Source organism: Oncorhynchus keta, chromosome 34, assembly GCF_023373465.1.
Source record: "Oncorhynchus keta strain PuntledgeMale-10-30-2019 chromosome 34, Oket_V2, whole genome shotgun sequence".
In the NCBI taxonomy this organism is placed as follows: Eukaryota; Metazoa; Chordata; class Actinopteri; order Salmoniformes; family Salmonidae; genus Oncorhynchus; species Oncorhynchus keta.
The window spans coordinates 71,182,615-71,200,414 of NC_068454.1; the positions used below are offsets into that span (position 1 = coordinate 71,182,615).

Below are 17,800 nucleotides of genomic sequence, written 5' to 3' on the forward strand. Positions count from 1 at the left end.
AATGGCACGTTTCTCATATTGGCTTTAGCCACGAAGGGAGCAGTCCACCTGCCCCGCAAGTGCAGGGGGTTTCCTAGCAACACCGGCCTCTGGGAGTCAGTCTGCATAGCACGATACATTCCCATGATTTGTGAATCAGTTTGAATCTGGGAGTCAGTCTGCATAGCACGATACATTCCCATGATTTGTGAATCAGTTTGAATCTGGGAGTCAGTCTGCATAGCACGATACATTCCCATGATTTGTGAATCAGTTTGAATCAGTTCAGACCGAACAGCTAACGCCACATCCGACAGCTAAAATTACTTAGAAAAAATACGATTTCAGCTAATAGGGTGAAGTATCTAGCAAAATAACTACATTATGGCTTTCACTAATCATAAACTATTTACATATAATAGAAATTGCAGTACATTTGTGGATACACTTCTTACTTAGCCTACTCAACCTTGAATTAGTCTTGATACCATACACGGAGGGTGATTAATAATATGTTATAAAGTTGTTGTTGTTTGAAATGAACCTTTGCTCATTTACTTTCAGTGCCATGATAACTCTGAATCATACATATTTTCCTTGGGAACTGATGGATTCAACAGAACAGGCTGTTCTCATTGGGATGAATCCAAGATAACTGTCATTGCCCAATATCAGCTTACTAAGTTTCAGCCTCACGGCTAGAGGGTAATGCCAAGAACCTACGCCATAGCCTGTGACAGCTTGTTCATTTAATTTCCCATGTGAAGTTGGGCTGAAGAATTGCTGATGTATTTGAAGTACAAAGCTTTGTGACACCAATGTAGCTTCCTGGAGCAATGCATGATAACATCTGCAGCACCTATTGCTGACAATGGTATGTGGCACTGAATTGTGACATAATCAACTTTGACTGTTCTGTTCCTGAATCATCGACAGTACATTTTCAATGCTGGAAAGAGGGAAAGTTTGTATGAGGTACAGTGGCTTGCGAAAGTCTTGGCATGTTTCCTATTTTTTTTACCTTACAACCTGGAATTAAAATAGATTTTTGGGGGGTTGTATCATTTAATTTACACAACATGCCTAGCACTTTGAAGATGCAACATATTTTTTATTGTGAAACAAACCAGAAACAACACAAGAAAACAGAAAACTTGAGCGTGCACAACTATTCACCCCCCAAAATTCAATACTTTGTAAAGCCACCTTTTGCAGCAATTACAGCTGCAAGTCTCTTGGGGTATGTCTCTATACACTTGGCACATCTAGCCACTGGAATTGTTGCCCATTCTTCAAGGCAAAACTGCTCAATCTCCTTCAAGTTGGATGGGTTCTGCTGGTGTACATCAAGACATACCACACATTTTCAATTGGATTGAGGTCTGGACTTTGACTAGGCCATTCCAAGACATTTAAATGTTTCCCCTTAAACCACTCAAGTGTTGCTTCCGCAGTATAATTAGTGTCATTGTCCTGCTGGAATGTGAACCTCTGTCCCAGTCTCAAATCTCTGAAGACTGAAACTGTTTTCCCTCAAGAATTTACATGTATTTAGCACCATCCATCATTCCTTCAATTCTGACCAGTTTCCCAGTCCCTGCCGATTAAAAACATCCCCACAGCATGACACTGCCACCACCATGCTTCACTGTGGGGTAGTGTTCTCGGGGTGATGAGAGGTGTTGGGTTTGCACCAAACATAGCGTTTTCCTTGATGGCCAAAAAGCAAAATTTGAGCCTAATCTGACCAGAGTACCTTCTTCTATATGTTTGGGGAGCCTCCCACATGCCTTTTGGCAAACGTCAAATGTGTTTGCTTACTTATTTCTTTAAGCAATGTCTTTTTTTATGGCCACTCTGTCGTAAAACCCAGCTCTGTGGAGTGTATGGCTTAAAGTGATCCTATGGACAGATACTCCAATCTCCGCTGTGGAGCTTTGCAGCTCCTTCAGAGTTATCTTTGGTCTCTTTGTTGCCTCTGATTAATGCCCTCCTTGCCTGGTCTGTGAGTTTTGGTTGGCGGTCCTCTCTTGGCAGGTTTGTTGTGGTGCCGTATTCTTTACATTTTTTAATAATGGATTTAATGGTACTCCGTGGGATGTTCAAAGTTTCTGATATTTTTTTATAACCCAAGCCTGATCTGAACTTCTCAACAACTTTGTCCCTGACGTGTTTGGAGAGCTCCTTGGTCTTCATGGTGCAGCTTGTTTAGTGGTGTTGCAGACTCTGGGACCTTTCAGAACAGGTCTACTGAGATCTACTGAGATCATGTGACACTTAGATTTCACACAGGTGGACTATATTTAACTAATTATGTAACTTCTGAAGGTAATTGGTTGCACCAGATCTAATTTTGGGGCTTCATAGCAAAGGGGTGAATACATACTGTATGCAGTTTTTTATTTTTTACTTAAACAAGTTATTTTTTTCATTTCACTTCACCAATTTGGACTATTTTGTTTATGTCCATTACATGAAATCCAAATAAAAGTCCATTTAAATGACAGGTTGTAATGCAACAAAATAGGAAAAACGCCATGGGGGATGAATACGTTTGCAAGGCACTGTATGCAGAGAATGTCATTTCAGGGAGACATTTTCAATCTTCCATCACTGCATCAATCATTGCTCACATGTCTACCCTCTGAACTCATGGCATAAAGCTGTTTCATCATAGTGTCCTTTTCAGTGGGACAGAAAGTGAATAGCGCAGAGGCTTGCTGGGACATAGCTTCAGAAAGTGGCTGGGGCTGGAGAATAGCTGCCAAGGTTGACAGCCAGGGTGTCTGTTTCTGAGGCTGTGTTGATCTGACAATGACTCTGAAATCTGCCCATGCACCTTACAGAATGACCCCAAATAATTTCCCCAGCGGGCACTTGATGTTCCTCAATCAGAGGTCGTTATACTGTCTCATAGACTCATCAGCCATGATTTATCAATGTATACTGAACAAAAATATATACGCAACATGTAAAGTGTTGGTCCCATGTTTCATGAGATTAAATAAAAAATATGCACAAAAAATATATTTTTCTCAAAGTCTATGCCCAAATTTGTTTACATCCTTGCATTTCTCCTTTGCCAAGATAATCCATCCACCTGATAGGTGTGGCATGTCAAGAAGCTGATTAAACAGCATGATCATTACACATGTGCACCTTATGCTGGGGACAATAAAAGGCCATTTAAACAGAAAGGAACTATATACACAACAACTTGCTTGTGAGACCCACAGTTGGTCTATGACAAATGTGACATAACATATTGTTTGTCCAAAGTGATGATTGGTGATCAGTAAAGGCACACATAAACTTGTACAATTCTCTGTTTTCTTTAGAAAATGATCTAGATAGCATGTATGGCATCTCTAAAAAGGCCTTGATGTTGAAAATATCTTAAATCTATTATTTACTACTCAAATCTGGTCAATCTGTCCAGTGACAAAATCAGTATTGTTAAAGGACAATGTAAAGAGAGGTCCATCTATTGCAAAACTTCCAGATAGCATGCTAGCATTTCCAGGATCTATACCTCTACATCATCACATGGAATTATTGTACCGATATAACTACAGGGCAACCCTTACTGAGGAATACCTGGGTAATCTGTCCACTAATACATGCACTGATGATGAAAACTTTGATGCGTGATACAAGAACAATGGACTCTGAATGATGAATAAATATTAAATACATTCAGATGAAGATCAAAATTTTCCCTGTACTTTGGCTCTGACATTTGGGTGAAAGATTAAATACAATGTATACTATGTGCTCAACTCTGGTACCAGAGGTCATATTACCTTGAGAAATATCCTGAAGCATTTAGCCTATGAGGTATGTGAAAAGTCTGAGGCGCATGACTGACCTTTAACCTGTTTGTGTGGTTAATACAATGCTAATACAACTCAATGAAATTAAATTGGTGTTAGTCACTCTTTCAACTGGTTACCTTCCTCACAGGACAGCTGTGAACCAACCTGAAACACCAACCAACCTGAGCCAACCACGGTGACAGCATTGGCAATGGTATGATGTAGTAGTGTAAACATAGAACCTTAACATTATAAGAGGCTCTGGAGAACCACAGTACAACACACAACCTCACACACAGACCAACTGTCCTTCATCTCCAGCCAAAAGCAAGTCCCAGAGAAGCCTATAGATTAGCACATCTAACAGGGAGTTAGTCAACTCTCTCACCTCTCTCTCCACTATGCTCTACACACACAAGATTAACAGTCTAAACAGTGGGGATGTGTATCTGGTAAATGTCCATTGTGATGTAAAGGAGAAGGACCAGGAGAAGAAGGAGTCCTACCAGGCCACTTGGCTGGACTTGGTGATGGAAACGAGACCAGAACAACAGTATGCACATTAGCATGATCGATAGTTTCATCAAATTGAGCTTTTAATCACTGTTCCAGCCAAGTGCTGTTGTTCATGTTCAATGTGTGCCAGAAATTCAATATCATCATTCACTAAATGAACACATTTTCACAAAGATTATATTGGTCTTACTAATCATGTGTCTAAGAACAGCAGAACACTTTCAAAGGGCTCTTTAAGAAACACTATTGCTTGACTCCAGGACCACATTGTTTGAAAACGACTCCTCGAGAAAGGAGACCTACAAGCAAAAACAGGTGGTTCTTTTCTTGGTCCAGAGAAACCCCAGTCACAAGGGGTGGGATGCTGAAGGAGTACCTGCTGCCGTACAAGAATGCCCTCCGTGTGCCCATCTTCACTCCCAGCAAAGCCGCCTCACACAAAGACCTGTACAGATCTCCCTCTCCATCAGAGTACAAGTCTATCATGGAGTTTGAGACGATCGCCAAAGGAGTATGTTCAGATAAACAGGAGATTTTTGAAATCACTAAGGACTTGCCTAAAGTCTCCCAACCTATCCGTGCTAACTTCAGGGCATCTAGTCTTATATCCCCAACACGTGACTTTTCACACTCTTTCAGGGGTTGAAAAGGAAGAATGAATGCAGGACGTTGGAGGTCAAATCAGAGGAAATTATATCAGCAATGTGTAAATGGGCAAAGGAAAAGGTGAAGGGAATTATTAATTTCTTTATAAAGAGACTTTTAACATAATTCTGGCTGTGAAAGTTATGTTGAGGGAGCTGTTAACATGTGGAAAGGATAAAGTGAATTGACAACATTTTCTTGATCAGTATCATAGATATCATGGTCAGTATATTCAACCTAGGAAAGTTTTTTATTGGCAAACCTCATGTAGGACCTCTTAAGGTATTGTCATGGACATTAGCTGGTGCTGCGATACAAGGAAACAGAAGCTAATGTCTCCATCTAGTGGTGAAGCATCAAGATGGAAATGAAAATGCCTTTCCTATACCTACATGTAACATTTTGACTGTTGTACTGTGATGTGATCTGTAATGTAACAAATACATCAAATAATAAAAATGAATCCAAACAAAGGATTTATTTATGGGATCTCATCCCCCACCCATTCAGTATGTATTTTCACAGGCGTGTTTATTTAATTTCATTCACAGACAGACTTGCCTATAGTTGACATCAGTAACAACATTCTAAAGGTTCTGTGTAATAGAGCCCCACGGTGGAGGTGTTATAATACCCATAAAACATAGTGGTCAAACAGGGAAATGGTTCTAATTGTTTTTCCACCATTTTTCCCATAGGGAAATATGGGCTGTGTTTCATGTAAGCCTACCCTGGCAAGACATTTTAAAAACCATGTAAATATCTCTTGGACAAGTTGACTTATATCAATATATTCACCATTATTTACTCTCAGTTTCAAAAATACAAATTACCATCAAAGTAGACATCATGCAAGACTGCAAATCCCTGCAAGCTCCTGCAGGTCATATCTAGATGACACCTTTTCTAACAGGTATTGTGCCAATTTAAAATTTGCCCAAGACAGTTGACAGAATTGTCAATTTAAAGAAATGTAGCCAATTTATTAATTACTATATTTAGCTAACATTAGATAGTTATTCCAGAGAATATTACCTTTGCCTAAAATCTTCAGGCTCATCCAAATTATCATGGTATTTGTAGTTCTTTATGGTAGCCACATTAGCAGATAATTTGCATTCTTTTTTTTGGGGGGTAAATACAGGCAAATATATTGATAAAAGTCACCTTTACACAGTTGTTAAAATGTCACGTATGCCTACACAAAACACAGCCCTTATTTGAAGTGTTTCTAAATCCCCTACGGGGAAAATGAATGGTGGAAAAACTATTGGAACCATTTCCCTTTTTGACCACTAGGTTTTATGGGTATTATGACTCATACTGTGGTACTCTATACTAATTCATTTCTGTGGTAATGTTGTATTTGATAATACAGTTAAACATCTATGCCACAAGGTGGCATCATGAACATACAGTTACTACAGGAAAACAGCTTGGTGTCACACAGTATACACTGAGTGTACAAAACAGTAGGAACACCTGCTCTATCCATGACAGACTGACCAGGTGAATCGAGGTGACAGCTATGATCCGTTATTGATGTCAGTTGATAAATCAACTTCAATCCGTTTAGATGAAAGTGAGGAAACAGGTTAAATAAGAATTTTTAAGCCTTAAGACAATTGAGACATGGATTGTGTATGTGTGATTCAGAGGGTGAAAGGGCAAGACAAAATATTTCAGTGCCTTTAAACTGGGTATGGTAGTACACTGCTGGGTTTTTCACGCTCAACAGTTTCCTGTGTGTATCAAGAATGGTCCACCACCCAAAGGACATCCAGCCAGCTTGACACAACTGTGGGAAACATTGGAGTCAACATGGGCCAGCATCCCCGTGGAATGCTTTCGACACCTTGTAGAGTCCATGCCTTGACGAATTGAGGCTGTTCTGAGGGCAAAAGGGGGTGTAACTCAATATTAGAAATCTAATTATACATGTCACAAGAGGAATAAAATACAAAATAATGAAGCTATATACAGGCAGTACCAGAAATATAACACTGTGCATGGGTATGAGGTATTTGCATATATGTACATAAAGGCAGGGGTAGAGTGACAAGGCATCACATTAGCAGAAGCTGAAATATCTCTTGAGTCCCTTCCATGGTCCTCCTAGTTCAAGTTCAGTTACAGTTCCACACCTCTGTCCCACCTTCCCACATAGGAACCTTGGGCACCCTGGGCTACTGCTTCAGCCTAGAACCAGCACCCTTGTCTGGGGTGGGGTGAAACAACTTGTTCCTGGCCGTAGATACAGCAGATAGAGGATTACTATGCCTCAAGGATTACCATACCTGCCCGAATGTAGCACTACGGTTAATTAAATATTGGCAGGGGGCGCTGTTTTGAAGCTACCACGGAGCCATTTTAATGCTATAAAATAAATGTATTAATGTCTACATTTGTTTTTGATAAGTATATTATATTACAGACACCATAATGCATACTTTTAAATTATATTAAGTGAACTGAACCTGAAAATTCTAAATCAACACCTAAAAAAATGTTCCTGAAAGCATTTAAACATTTTTTATTTTATTTTTTACAAATGTTGCTGTCCCCAATACAACAAAGAAATACTTAAATACATGTAATTTTGTCCTTTGAACATTTTTTAAAAATAAAGTACAATTCGATTCATTCCTATGGAGAACGACTCCTTCTGGGGAGTACCAATATGGCAGCCAGTAGCTTCAAAGCCTCTCACTGGCCACTAAATAGCATTAGCAATTCAGGGTTTATACTGACAAGGTACAAATCTGTCGTTCTGCCCCTGAACAGGCAGTTAACCCACTGTTCCCAGGCCGTCATTGAAAATAAGAATTTGTTCTAAACTGACTTGCCTGGTTAAATAAAGGTAAAAAAAAAATACACATCATTGTCTACTAAGGCCTTGCTGATCACACAGCCACACAATGAGTCTCAATAGAGCTTTGCAGGTTTTATTCAGGAAGCTGATAAAGCATGGGCAGACACACCTGTCTTATCTATCCTTATCTAACTCACTTTATTGGTCTGGCAGGCCAGATCCTGTTTCATGGGTAAACATTGGTCTCTTTTGAACAGTCTGACGTTATACCCCATTATAAAAAAGGCACTGCCTCTGAAATATGGCTGCACAGTTCTCTAGTCATGGTTCACATGGTTCATATTCACTAATCGATGGGTTGGTTGTTTAGCAACCAAACTATGGGACAAAAAAGATGGGGTTGGCTTAGAATTTTCACAGCATGTAAACATATTTTGGTCTCCAATTTGTATTGAAAACAAATAGGCATACATTTGCACAATGAGCACTATTTGTCTCTCAAAACATACACTAACGTTCAAAAGTTTGGGGTCACTTAGAAATGTTAATGGAATATCTACATAGGCGTACATAGGCCCATTTTCAGCAACCATCACTCCTGTGTTCCAATGGCACGTTGTGTTAGCTAATCCAAGTTTATCATTTTAAAAGGCTAATTGATCATTAGAAAACCCTTCTGCAATTATGTTAGCACAGATGAAAACTGTTGTCCTGATTATAGAAGCAATAAAAATGGCCTTCTTTAGACTAGTTGAGTATCTAGAGCATGTTCTAGGAATGTTCTAGGGATGATCTCTTGATAAGTGTGTAAAATGGACCATTTTCATGTCCTGCTAAGCATTCAAAATGTAACGAGTACTTTTGGGTGTCAGCTAAAATGTATGGAGTAAAAAGTACATTATTTTCTTTAGGAATGTATTGAAGTAAAAGTAAAATTGTCAAAAATATAAACAGTAAAGTACAGCCCCCCCAACGTCAACAAAAATATATAATTATACTTAAGTAGCACTTTAACGTATTTTTACTTAGGTACTTTACACCACTGGAAATGAGGGTGTGCATAACCTGTCTGCTTGTTTTTGGTCATGATTTCTTGTGTTGAAAATGTGCCCTCATTTACAATATTGCTTTGTAAATGTTTCCCTTACCTTGGTTGAATAGTTTATTCTCAATTATTGCGGGTGTTGGGTTGGCAGTTGCAAAGATGATGTGAAGTATTGTAACAAAATGCGTTTTTGAGGTCTCATTTGCTATTTTTTATTTTATTTATGTCATGTTTTTCCACCAATGTTTTCCTCTTTATGAAATTGAACGGTATTGATGCAGGCGCTATAGCCTACATTTCACTTTGTAAACGTAATCTAAGGAAGGCTCTACTGCGCATGCTCTTGGGGGCGGGTGACAGGTGACGATCGACTTCACTGTACAATACTTTGTGAAAGCCCGCTCTCCTGGTTGACACACACGTTTGTGTTGAAGAAGCACGATGCTCCGAATTGTGTTATCCAGAACTTTGCCTCGAATCTCTGGCATTTCGAATTGTCAGTATTCTGCAGCCGCCATCCCGGTACCAAACGCACAGCCCGAAGTCCATTACAACAAGGTAAGCGATAAGCATTCACAACATGTAAATGACATGTTGAGTATCCATTATCATTGTTGCACACGACTGAAATGATCGGTTTAGTGTAGTTCTGCCATGTGAAATTCATTGCAAGGCAACTAGGCTTACGTGAGAATTGCAATATATTTTGGACGATGCATTTTTATAAATTTTTGCTTGACTAGCTAGCCTACTTGTTTATAACTCTTTTGTTAACATTAAAACGCTTGACCTGATTGAACCATGTGATTACGTACTTATCCGATACATTGGGTCAACTGAATTACATATTCACTAGATAATTGTTGGGTATGATGGTGTTATGCAAAACTGTAATGTGGCAGACAGCCAGAAACCTTCCTGGGTTGCATTAATAAAACGTTTGCTAGAGTTGAAAGACCAGCTTGTACATAGAGAGCCACAACACATAATGTACATGCATGTGTTTCTGTTCAATTGTTTTGGGGGAATTTATAAAGAGACTTCTATACCACTGCAATATTATGTCAGAGACAGTATCTTACAATACTGCACAAATAAAAACTGAAGGCACGTAATGGGATGTAACTGGACAATACAGTGTTTATACTGGCTCCCAATTTATTTTTGGTCTGTTGGATGATAGAGTTGTGATAACATCTGTAATCTAAACATAGAGCCTAATCAAATCTCCTCTGTCTCATTACAGCTGTTCATCAATAACGAGTGGCAGGATGCCGTCAGTAAGAGGTCCTTCCCCACCATCAACCCAGCCACAGGAGAGGTCATCTGTCAGGTGGCTGAGGCAGACAAGGTCAGTGGCTGGAACTGCCTTGAGACCTGGCCCTGTTCTGTCTAATTACAAGACTTACATCCTTGGTTCCTTGGAGTAATCACTGATCCAATATAATTGGATAGGTGAAAGCAGGTGTTCCACTAGCCTACATAGCTTGGACCTATGCAGTCGTAATGACTGTCTCAAGGGAGGGAGGAAGGAAGACGGCATTTTCAAAGCATTTGAACAGGCCCCTCACTGTTCCTGTATTCAACAACACTACATCCTTGACATGCTAAGACAACAACAAGTTGCCTGAAGCAGAAACATGACGTGTGGTAGGAGGACGAGAGGGTGAAATACCCAGGGGGAAAGTGAACCTAAACAACAGGCGTAATTAGAGCACAATCTTGTAGGGGCCAGGTGTGTGACCATCTTTTTTGTGTTATTACACTGTCGTAATTGAATGACTTGAGGAGTCATTTTTTAAATTATGCCTGATGATCGAAGGGTTGAAACGTTGTTGTAAATTAATATCACCTACGAGCATGAGCAGCAGTGTGAGGCGTTGTCATTTCTATTTTCCATTTTTTTTAAATGATATGACCTAATATTTATTTTCATCTCCCTCTGTTTTCCCTCTGGCCTCCTTCTCCGTCTTTCCAGGCAGATGTGGACAAGGCTGTGAAGGCTGCCAGGGAGGCCTTCCGGTTTGGGTCACCATGGCGACGCATGGACGCGTCGGACCGCGGGCTGCTCCTGAGCCGGCTGGCAGACGCAATCGAGAGGGACACAGCCTACCTAGCGGTCAGTGACGCCGTCCCATTACTGTTGGTCAATGGAAATGATTCACCTGAAGTGGTGTTATGAGCGGCTAATTAGATGCACAACATTCCTGTTCTGGCACTCATGCCAAAGAAAGCAGTTGTTTGGGTTGTATTAGAGTTTACATGTGTGGCACAGTGCTTTGTCTGATGACAAATGTTACCTTCCAGTGGTGGAAATGTTTTACCCAGAAATATTATCTTCAAAAAATGTATGTTAATATAGATTTATTTGGCTTGTAAACAGCAGCACCATATTTTGCTGAGTCACTGTGTTAGTCCTGTATTCCACAGGTTGCTGGCCTAAGCAGCACCCGCACTGAAGTCACATGGCAGAGATAGAGACGCAGAGTCACTGTTAGTCCTGTATTCCACAGGTTGCTGACCTAAGCAGCACCCGCACTGAAGTCACATGGCAGAGATAGAGACGCAGAGTCACTGTTAGTCCTGTATTCCACAGGTTGCTGGCCTAAGCAGCACCCGCACTGAAGTCACATGGCAGAGATAGAGACGCAGAGTCACTGTTAGTCCTGTATTCCACAGGTTGCTGACCTAAGCAGCACCCGCACTGAAGTCACATGGCAGAGATAGAGACGCAGAGTCACTGTTAGTCCTGTATTCCACAGGTTGCTGACCTAAGCAGCACCCGCACTGAAGTCACATGGCAGAGATAGAGACGCAGAGTCACTGTTAGTCCTGTATTCCACAGGTTGCTGGCCTAAGCAGCACCCGCACTGAAGTCACATGGCAGAGATAGAGACGCAGAGTCACTGTTAGTCCTGTATTCCACAGGTTGCTGACCTGAGCAGCTCCCACGCTGAAGTCACATGGTAGAGATAGAGACGCAGAGTCACTGTTAGTCCTGTATTCCACAGGTTGCTGACCTGAGCAGCTCCCGCACTGAAGTCACATGGTAGAGATAGTGACGCAGAGTCACTGTTAGTCCTGTATTCCACAGGTTGCTGACCTGAGCAGCTCCCACGCGGAAGTCACATGGTAGAGATAGTGACGCAGAGTCACTGTGTTAGTCCTGTATTCCACAGGTTGCTGACCTGAGCAGCACCCGCACTGAAGTCACATGGTAGAGATAGTGACACAGAGTCACTGTTAGTCCTGTATTCCACAGGTTGCTGACCTGAGCAGCACCCGCACTGAAGTCACATGGTAGAGATAGTGACGCAGAGTCACTGTTAGTCCTGTATTCCACAGGTTGCTGACCTGAGCAGCACCCGCACTGAAGTCACATGGTAGAGATAGTGACGCAGAGTCACTGTTAGTCCTGTATTCCACATGTTGCTGACCTGAGCAGCTCCCACGCTGAAGTCACATGGTAGAGATAGAGACGCAGAGTCACTGTTAGTCCTGTATTCCACAGGTTGCTGACCTGAGCAGCTCCCACGCGGAAGTCACATGGTAGAGATAGAGACTCAGAGTCACTGTTAGTCCTGTATTCCACAGGTTGCTGACCTGAGCAGCTCCCACGCGGAAGTCACATGGTAGAGATAGAGACGCAGAGTCACTGTTAGTCCTGTATTCCACAGGTTGCTGACCTGAGCAGCTCCCACGCTGAAGCCACATGGTAGAGATAGAGACGCAGAGTCACTGTTAGTCCTGTATTCCACAGGTTGCTGACCTGAGCAGCTCCCACGCTGAAGTCACATGTTAGAGATAGAGACGCAGAGTCACTGTTAGTCCTGTATTCCACAGGTTGCTGACCTGAGCAGCTCCCGCACTGAAGCCACATTGTAGAGATAGAGACGCAGGGTCGTGGCTAGGTCACATGATCAACACTGAGAATCTCCAGTGGAAGTGGTGTAAAATAATTCCTTCGTGCTGCTCTTCCAAGACATACACAAAGCATATTTGTTGATGTTATGTTACAAGTTTAGCTTGTTTGGTGAAAGTAATAGGGGAAAGGCTATAGTGGTGAAAGGGTTTCTCTGGGCTTGTTTTGATAAAAGAATGAACGGCCTCAGCACAGGACGCTGCCCTACTTTGCTTGGTAAATGAGGTCCTGCTAAAATCGCAAGGATTGGTTCTTGGAGAGAGAAAAAAGCTGCTTAGTTTGTGTGTGTGTGTGGGGGGTGTATTATAAGAGAGTAGGATTGTTAGTACAGTATTTAGGTTGGACTTGATTAACTACTGTCAGATTGGCTTATCAGGGGTGCAAGGTCCATCAGGTCTGGAAATAGCACTGATTCTGTCCACTGAACTTGCTCCACCTACATGTTAAATATGGATATGGTGTGTATGTGAGAGGGAGTCTGTCCAGAGCCAACTCTAGTGACTCGTTAGTACTTGTAAGACTGGCCAATCTGTTCCAAGTATGTACAGTCCAATGTGCTCAACATGAACTGTATGTGCCTGTAAATGTTGTATATTGATACATTTTGCAGTGTGTGTTATGTTGACCACATGTACTCTTGTGTTCCCATTTGCCAGGCCAAATAAATGGTGCGTGGACAAAAATAATCTTTGATTCACTCTTGACGATGAGCCAATTAATTCCCTGGGGTTTGTCTTGCTTGTGCAACGGTCTCTTTTTTTCAAAATATTGGATTCTAATGTGACCTAACTAAAGTTACTGGTGTTTAACTGGACTCTGAACTGATTAACACCCTGTAGCAGCAAATAGTCTCTGTAATTTGATATGACAATGTTATAGTATAACATCTGTTTGGCCCATTAGCAGCATGTTACAGAGCCTACCTCTCAATACATACTGTATGCTTCTGTGTACAACACTGATTATCCATTAGCTGTTTCTAGGAAGGTATAGCAATCTGGCATTTTTCTTAAATTCAACATTTTTTATGGGGTAAGATCAGCTTTAACATTGCAGATGGCTTCCAGCAATGTAATTGTCTGCATGGTTTCCAATCCCCCATGTAAACCAAAATGTGTATATATACACACACACACACAGTGCTTTCAGAAATTATTCAGACCCATTTACTTTTTCACATTTTGTTACGTTACAGACTTATTCTAAAAAATGGATTTTAAAAACTGATCTCAATCTACACACAGTACTCCATAATGAAAAAGCAAAAACAGATTTTTTTAAAAAATGTTTGCAAATATATTAACAATAAAATAAATGAAATATTACATTCGCATAAGTATTTAGACCCTTTACTCAGTACTTTGTTGAAGCACCTTCGGCAGCGATTACAGCCTCAAGTCTTTTTGTGTATGACGCTACAAGCTTGTCACACCTGTATTTGGGGAGTTTCTCCCATTCTTCCCTGCAATCATCTCAAGCTCTGTCAGGTTGGATGGGGTGCGTCACTGCACAGTTATTTTCAGGTTATTTGTTAGATCGGGTTCAAGTTCGGGCTCTGGCTTGGCCACTCAAGGAAATTCAGAGACTTGTGCCAAAGCCACTCCTGTGTTGTCTTGGCTGTGTGCTTAGGGTCGTTGTCCTGTTGGAAGGTGAACCTTCGCCCCAGTCTGAGGTCCTGAGCACTCTGGAGCAGGTTTTCATCAAGGATATCTCTGTACTTTGCTCCGTTCATCTTTCCCTCGATCCTGATTAGTCTCCCAGTCCCCGCCGCTGAAAAACATCCCCACAGCATGATGCTGCCTCCACCATGCTTCACCGTAGGGATGGTGTCAGGTTTCCTCCAGATGTGACGCTTGGCATTCAGGCCAAAGAGTTCCATCTTGGTTTCATCAGACCAGATAATGTTATTTCTAATGGTCTGAGAGTCCTTTAGGTACCTTTTGGAGAACTCCAAGCGAGCTGTCATATGCCGACAGACAAGTTCCTTATTTTTCCCCACTTGCCTCTTCCATTTTTGCAGTAATGCTGCAATTAGTTGGTTGTAATTTTGTGTAGAGTAGACATTTCTATATATTTTTGTTAGCTGCATGTGTGACAACTCCACCAGTCCTATTTATGATATAATTTACAAAGATAATTCCTATTTCAAAAAAATATATATATTCAATATATTTATATATTATCAATTAGTATATTTGAGTTTAACCATAATATTCTTTCTGTATTTTCTGGTGGATTCAACTGAAATTGCAACCAAGTTTCTATGGCTTGTTTTTAAAAAAGCGATATTTTGGAGATTATTTCATTTTCAAATAACCGAAAGTGAGAGGTTGTAATCTGAATAAAGGGGAAAAGGGCATTCTTGAACATGTGGTGAGACATTCTTACTAATCTGCTAGAGAACCAGTTCGTATTAAGTTTAACTCTTGTATGAATGTAATCTTTAGTGAGAGGTCTAATGCTTTGATATTGAATCATTTCTGCCCTTTGAATTCATATTCATTATATAAATAGGCTCTTTTAATTTTGTCTGGCTTGCCGTTCCAAATCAAATTTGAATATTTTTTGCTCATGTAATTAAAAAAACAAGTCGCTAGATAATTTGCTGTTGTTCTGGGATTGATTTGCACTTTTTAAGCCCATATACAGTTGAAGTCAGAAGTTTACACACACTTTGGTTGGAGTCATTAAAACTTGTTTTTTCAACCATTCCACAAATTTCTTCTAAACAAACTATAGTTTTGGCAAGTTGGTTAGGACATCTACTTTGTGCATGACACAAGTCATTTTTCCAATAATTGTTTACAGACAGATTATTTCACTTATAATTCACTGTATCACAATTCCAGTGGGTCAGAAGTTTATATAGACTGTGCCTTTAAACAGCTTGGAATATTCCAGAAAATTATGTCATGGCTATAGAAGCTTTTAATAGGCTAATTGACATCATTTGAGTCAATTGGAGGTGTAGCTGTCGATGTATTTCAAGGCCTACCTTCAAACTCAGTGCCTCTTTGCTTGACATCATGGGAAAATCAAAAGAAATCAGCCAAGACCTCTTAAAAAAAATGTGTAGACCTCCAAGTCTGGTTCGTCCTTGGGAGCAATTTCCAAACACCTGAAGGTACCATGTGCATCTGTACAAACAATAGTACGCAAGTATAAACACCATGGGACCATGCAGCCGTCATACCGCTCAGGAAGGAGATGTGTTCTGTCTCCAAGAGATGAACATACTTTGGTACAAAAGTGCAAATCAATCCCAGAACAACAGCAAATTACCTTGTGAAGATGCTGGAGGAAACGGATACAAAAGTATCTATATCCACACTAAAACAAGGTCTATATCGACATAACCTGAAAGACCGCTCAGCAAGGAAGAAGCCACTGCTCCAAAACCGCCATAAAAAAGCCAGACTACGGCTTGCAACTGCACATGGAGAAATGTCCTCTGGTCTGATGAAACAAAAATAGAACTGTTTGGCCATAATGACCATCGGTGTGTTTGGAGGAAAAAGGGGGAGGCTTGCAAGCTGAAGAACACCATCCTAACCAGGAAGTACGGGGGTGGCAGCATCATGTTGTGGGGGTGCTTTGCTGCGGGAGGGACTGGTGCACAAAATAGATGGCTTCATGAGGCAGGAAAATTATGTGGATATATTGAAGCATCTCAAGACATCAGTCAGGAAGTTAAAGCTTTGTCGCAAATGGGTCTTCCAAATGGACAATGACCCCAAGCATATTTCCAAAGTTGTGGCAAAATGGCTTAAGGACAACAAAGTCAAGGTATTGGAGTGGCCATCACAAAGCCCTGACCTCAATCCTATAGAAAATGTGTGGGCAGAACTGAAAAAGCGTGTGCGAGCAAGGAGGCTTACAAACCTGACTCAGTTACACCAGCTCTGTCAGGAGGAATGGGACAAAATGCACCCAACTTATTGTGGGAAGCTTGTGGAAGGCTACCCGAAACATTTGACCCAAGTTAAACAATTTAAAGGCAATGCTACCAAATACTAATTGAGTGTATGTAAACTTCTGATCCACTGGGAATGTGACGAAAGAAATAAAAGCTGAAATAAATCATTCTCTCTACTATTATTCTGACATTTCACATTCTAAAAATAAAGTGGTGACCCAAACTGACCAAAGACGGCATTTGTACTTGGATTAAATGTCAGGAATTGTGAAATACTGAGTTTAAATGTATTTGGCTAGGGTGTATGTAAACTTCCGACTTCAACTGACAGATATTCTCCTCTCCATGGTAGCAAGATCTTATCTATTTTTGCAAACTTTCTGTTAAAATGTATTGTAGTGAGATAATTTTTTTCTTTCGGGATATGAATACCGAGTATGTCCACATCACCATCAGACTATTTTATTGGTAAACTACACGGTACTGTAAAAGTTGTATTTTTTTAGTGATCCAATACGTAATATAGTAATTACACTTATCATCATTTGTTTTTAATCCAGAGAGGTTAGCTAAAGTATCTAGATCCTCTGAGGCTGTGGAGGGATTCTAATGGTGGTGTTAAAAGAAAACATGAATCATCAGCGTACAAGGACTTCTTTTGTTTGACAATGTTTCGTAATACAGAATACAGCCTTGCTACTTACTATCTGTCCTCAATCAAACTTCATCAGTTAGGCCAACTCTGACACTTTGACCTTATTTTGCCATAGGAACTGGAGACCCTGGACAATGGGAAGCCCTATGCCGTGTCCTACAGCGTGGACGTGCCCATGGTGGTCAAGTGCCTCAGGTCAGTCACAGTAATATACATTGCAGCGTGTATGTGTGAGAGCAGTGAAATGAACGCATGCATTAAGTCCTTGGGAGATCAGGCTTTCAGCTCGACTGCCGACGGCCTCTGGAATGCCCTCCCGGATCACCTGAAGGCACCACAGACTCTGGGATCCTTTAAAACGGACATTAAAACCTTTCTCTTTAGCAAGGCTTTCGGTTGATAGCTGTGCTCCTTGGTGACCCTTGTAGTGTCAGCTGTGTTCTTTGTGTCAGTTGCATTCTAACGTTCTATTTTTTATTTTTTTTATGCACTTTG

General features: G+C 40.8%; 1 protein-coding gene and 1 pseudogene across 1 annotated transcript in view; both read left to right on the forward strand.

The window, feature by feature from the left end:
- The first annotated feature begins 4,195 nt into the window (after positions 1 to 4,195).
- On the forward strand, positions 4,196 to 5,135 carry LOC118367783 (telethonin-like; annotated as a pseudogene).
- A 4,044-nt stretch (positions 5,136 to 9,179) lies between these two features.
- The window catches only part of LOC118381193 (aldehyde dehydrogenase, mitochondrial-like), a 32,356-nt gene continuing 23,735 nt past the window's right edge, over positions 9,180 to 17,800 (forward strand). Inside the window, exons 1-4 of the mRNA XM_052494616.1 lie at positions 9,180 to 9,370; positions 10,059 to 10,163; positions 10,791 to 10,931; positions 17,421 to 17,500. Of these exons, the coding sequence (XP_052350576.1) occupies positions 9,254 to 9,370; positions 10,059 to 10,163; positions 10,791 to 10,931; positions 17,421 to 17,500 (443 nt within the window). The 5' untranslated portion in view covers positions 9,180 to 9,253. The remainder of the gene's footprint in view (positions 9,371 to 10,058; positions 10,164 to 10,790; positions 10,932 to 17,420; positions 17,501 to 17,800) is intronic.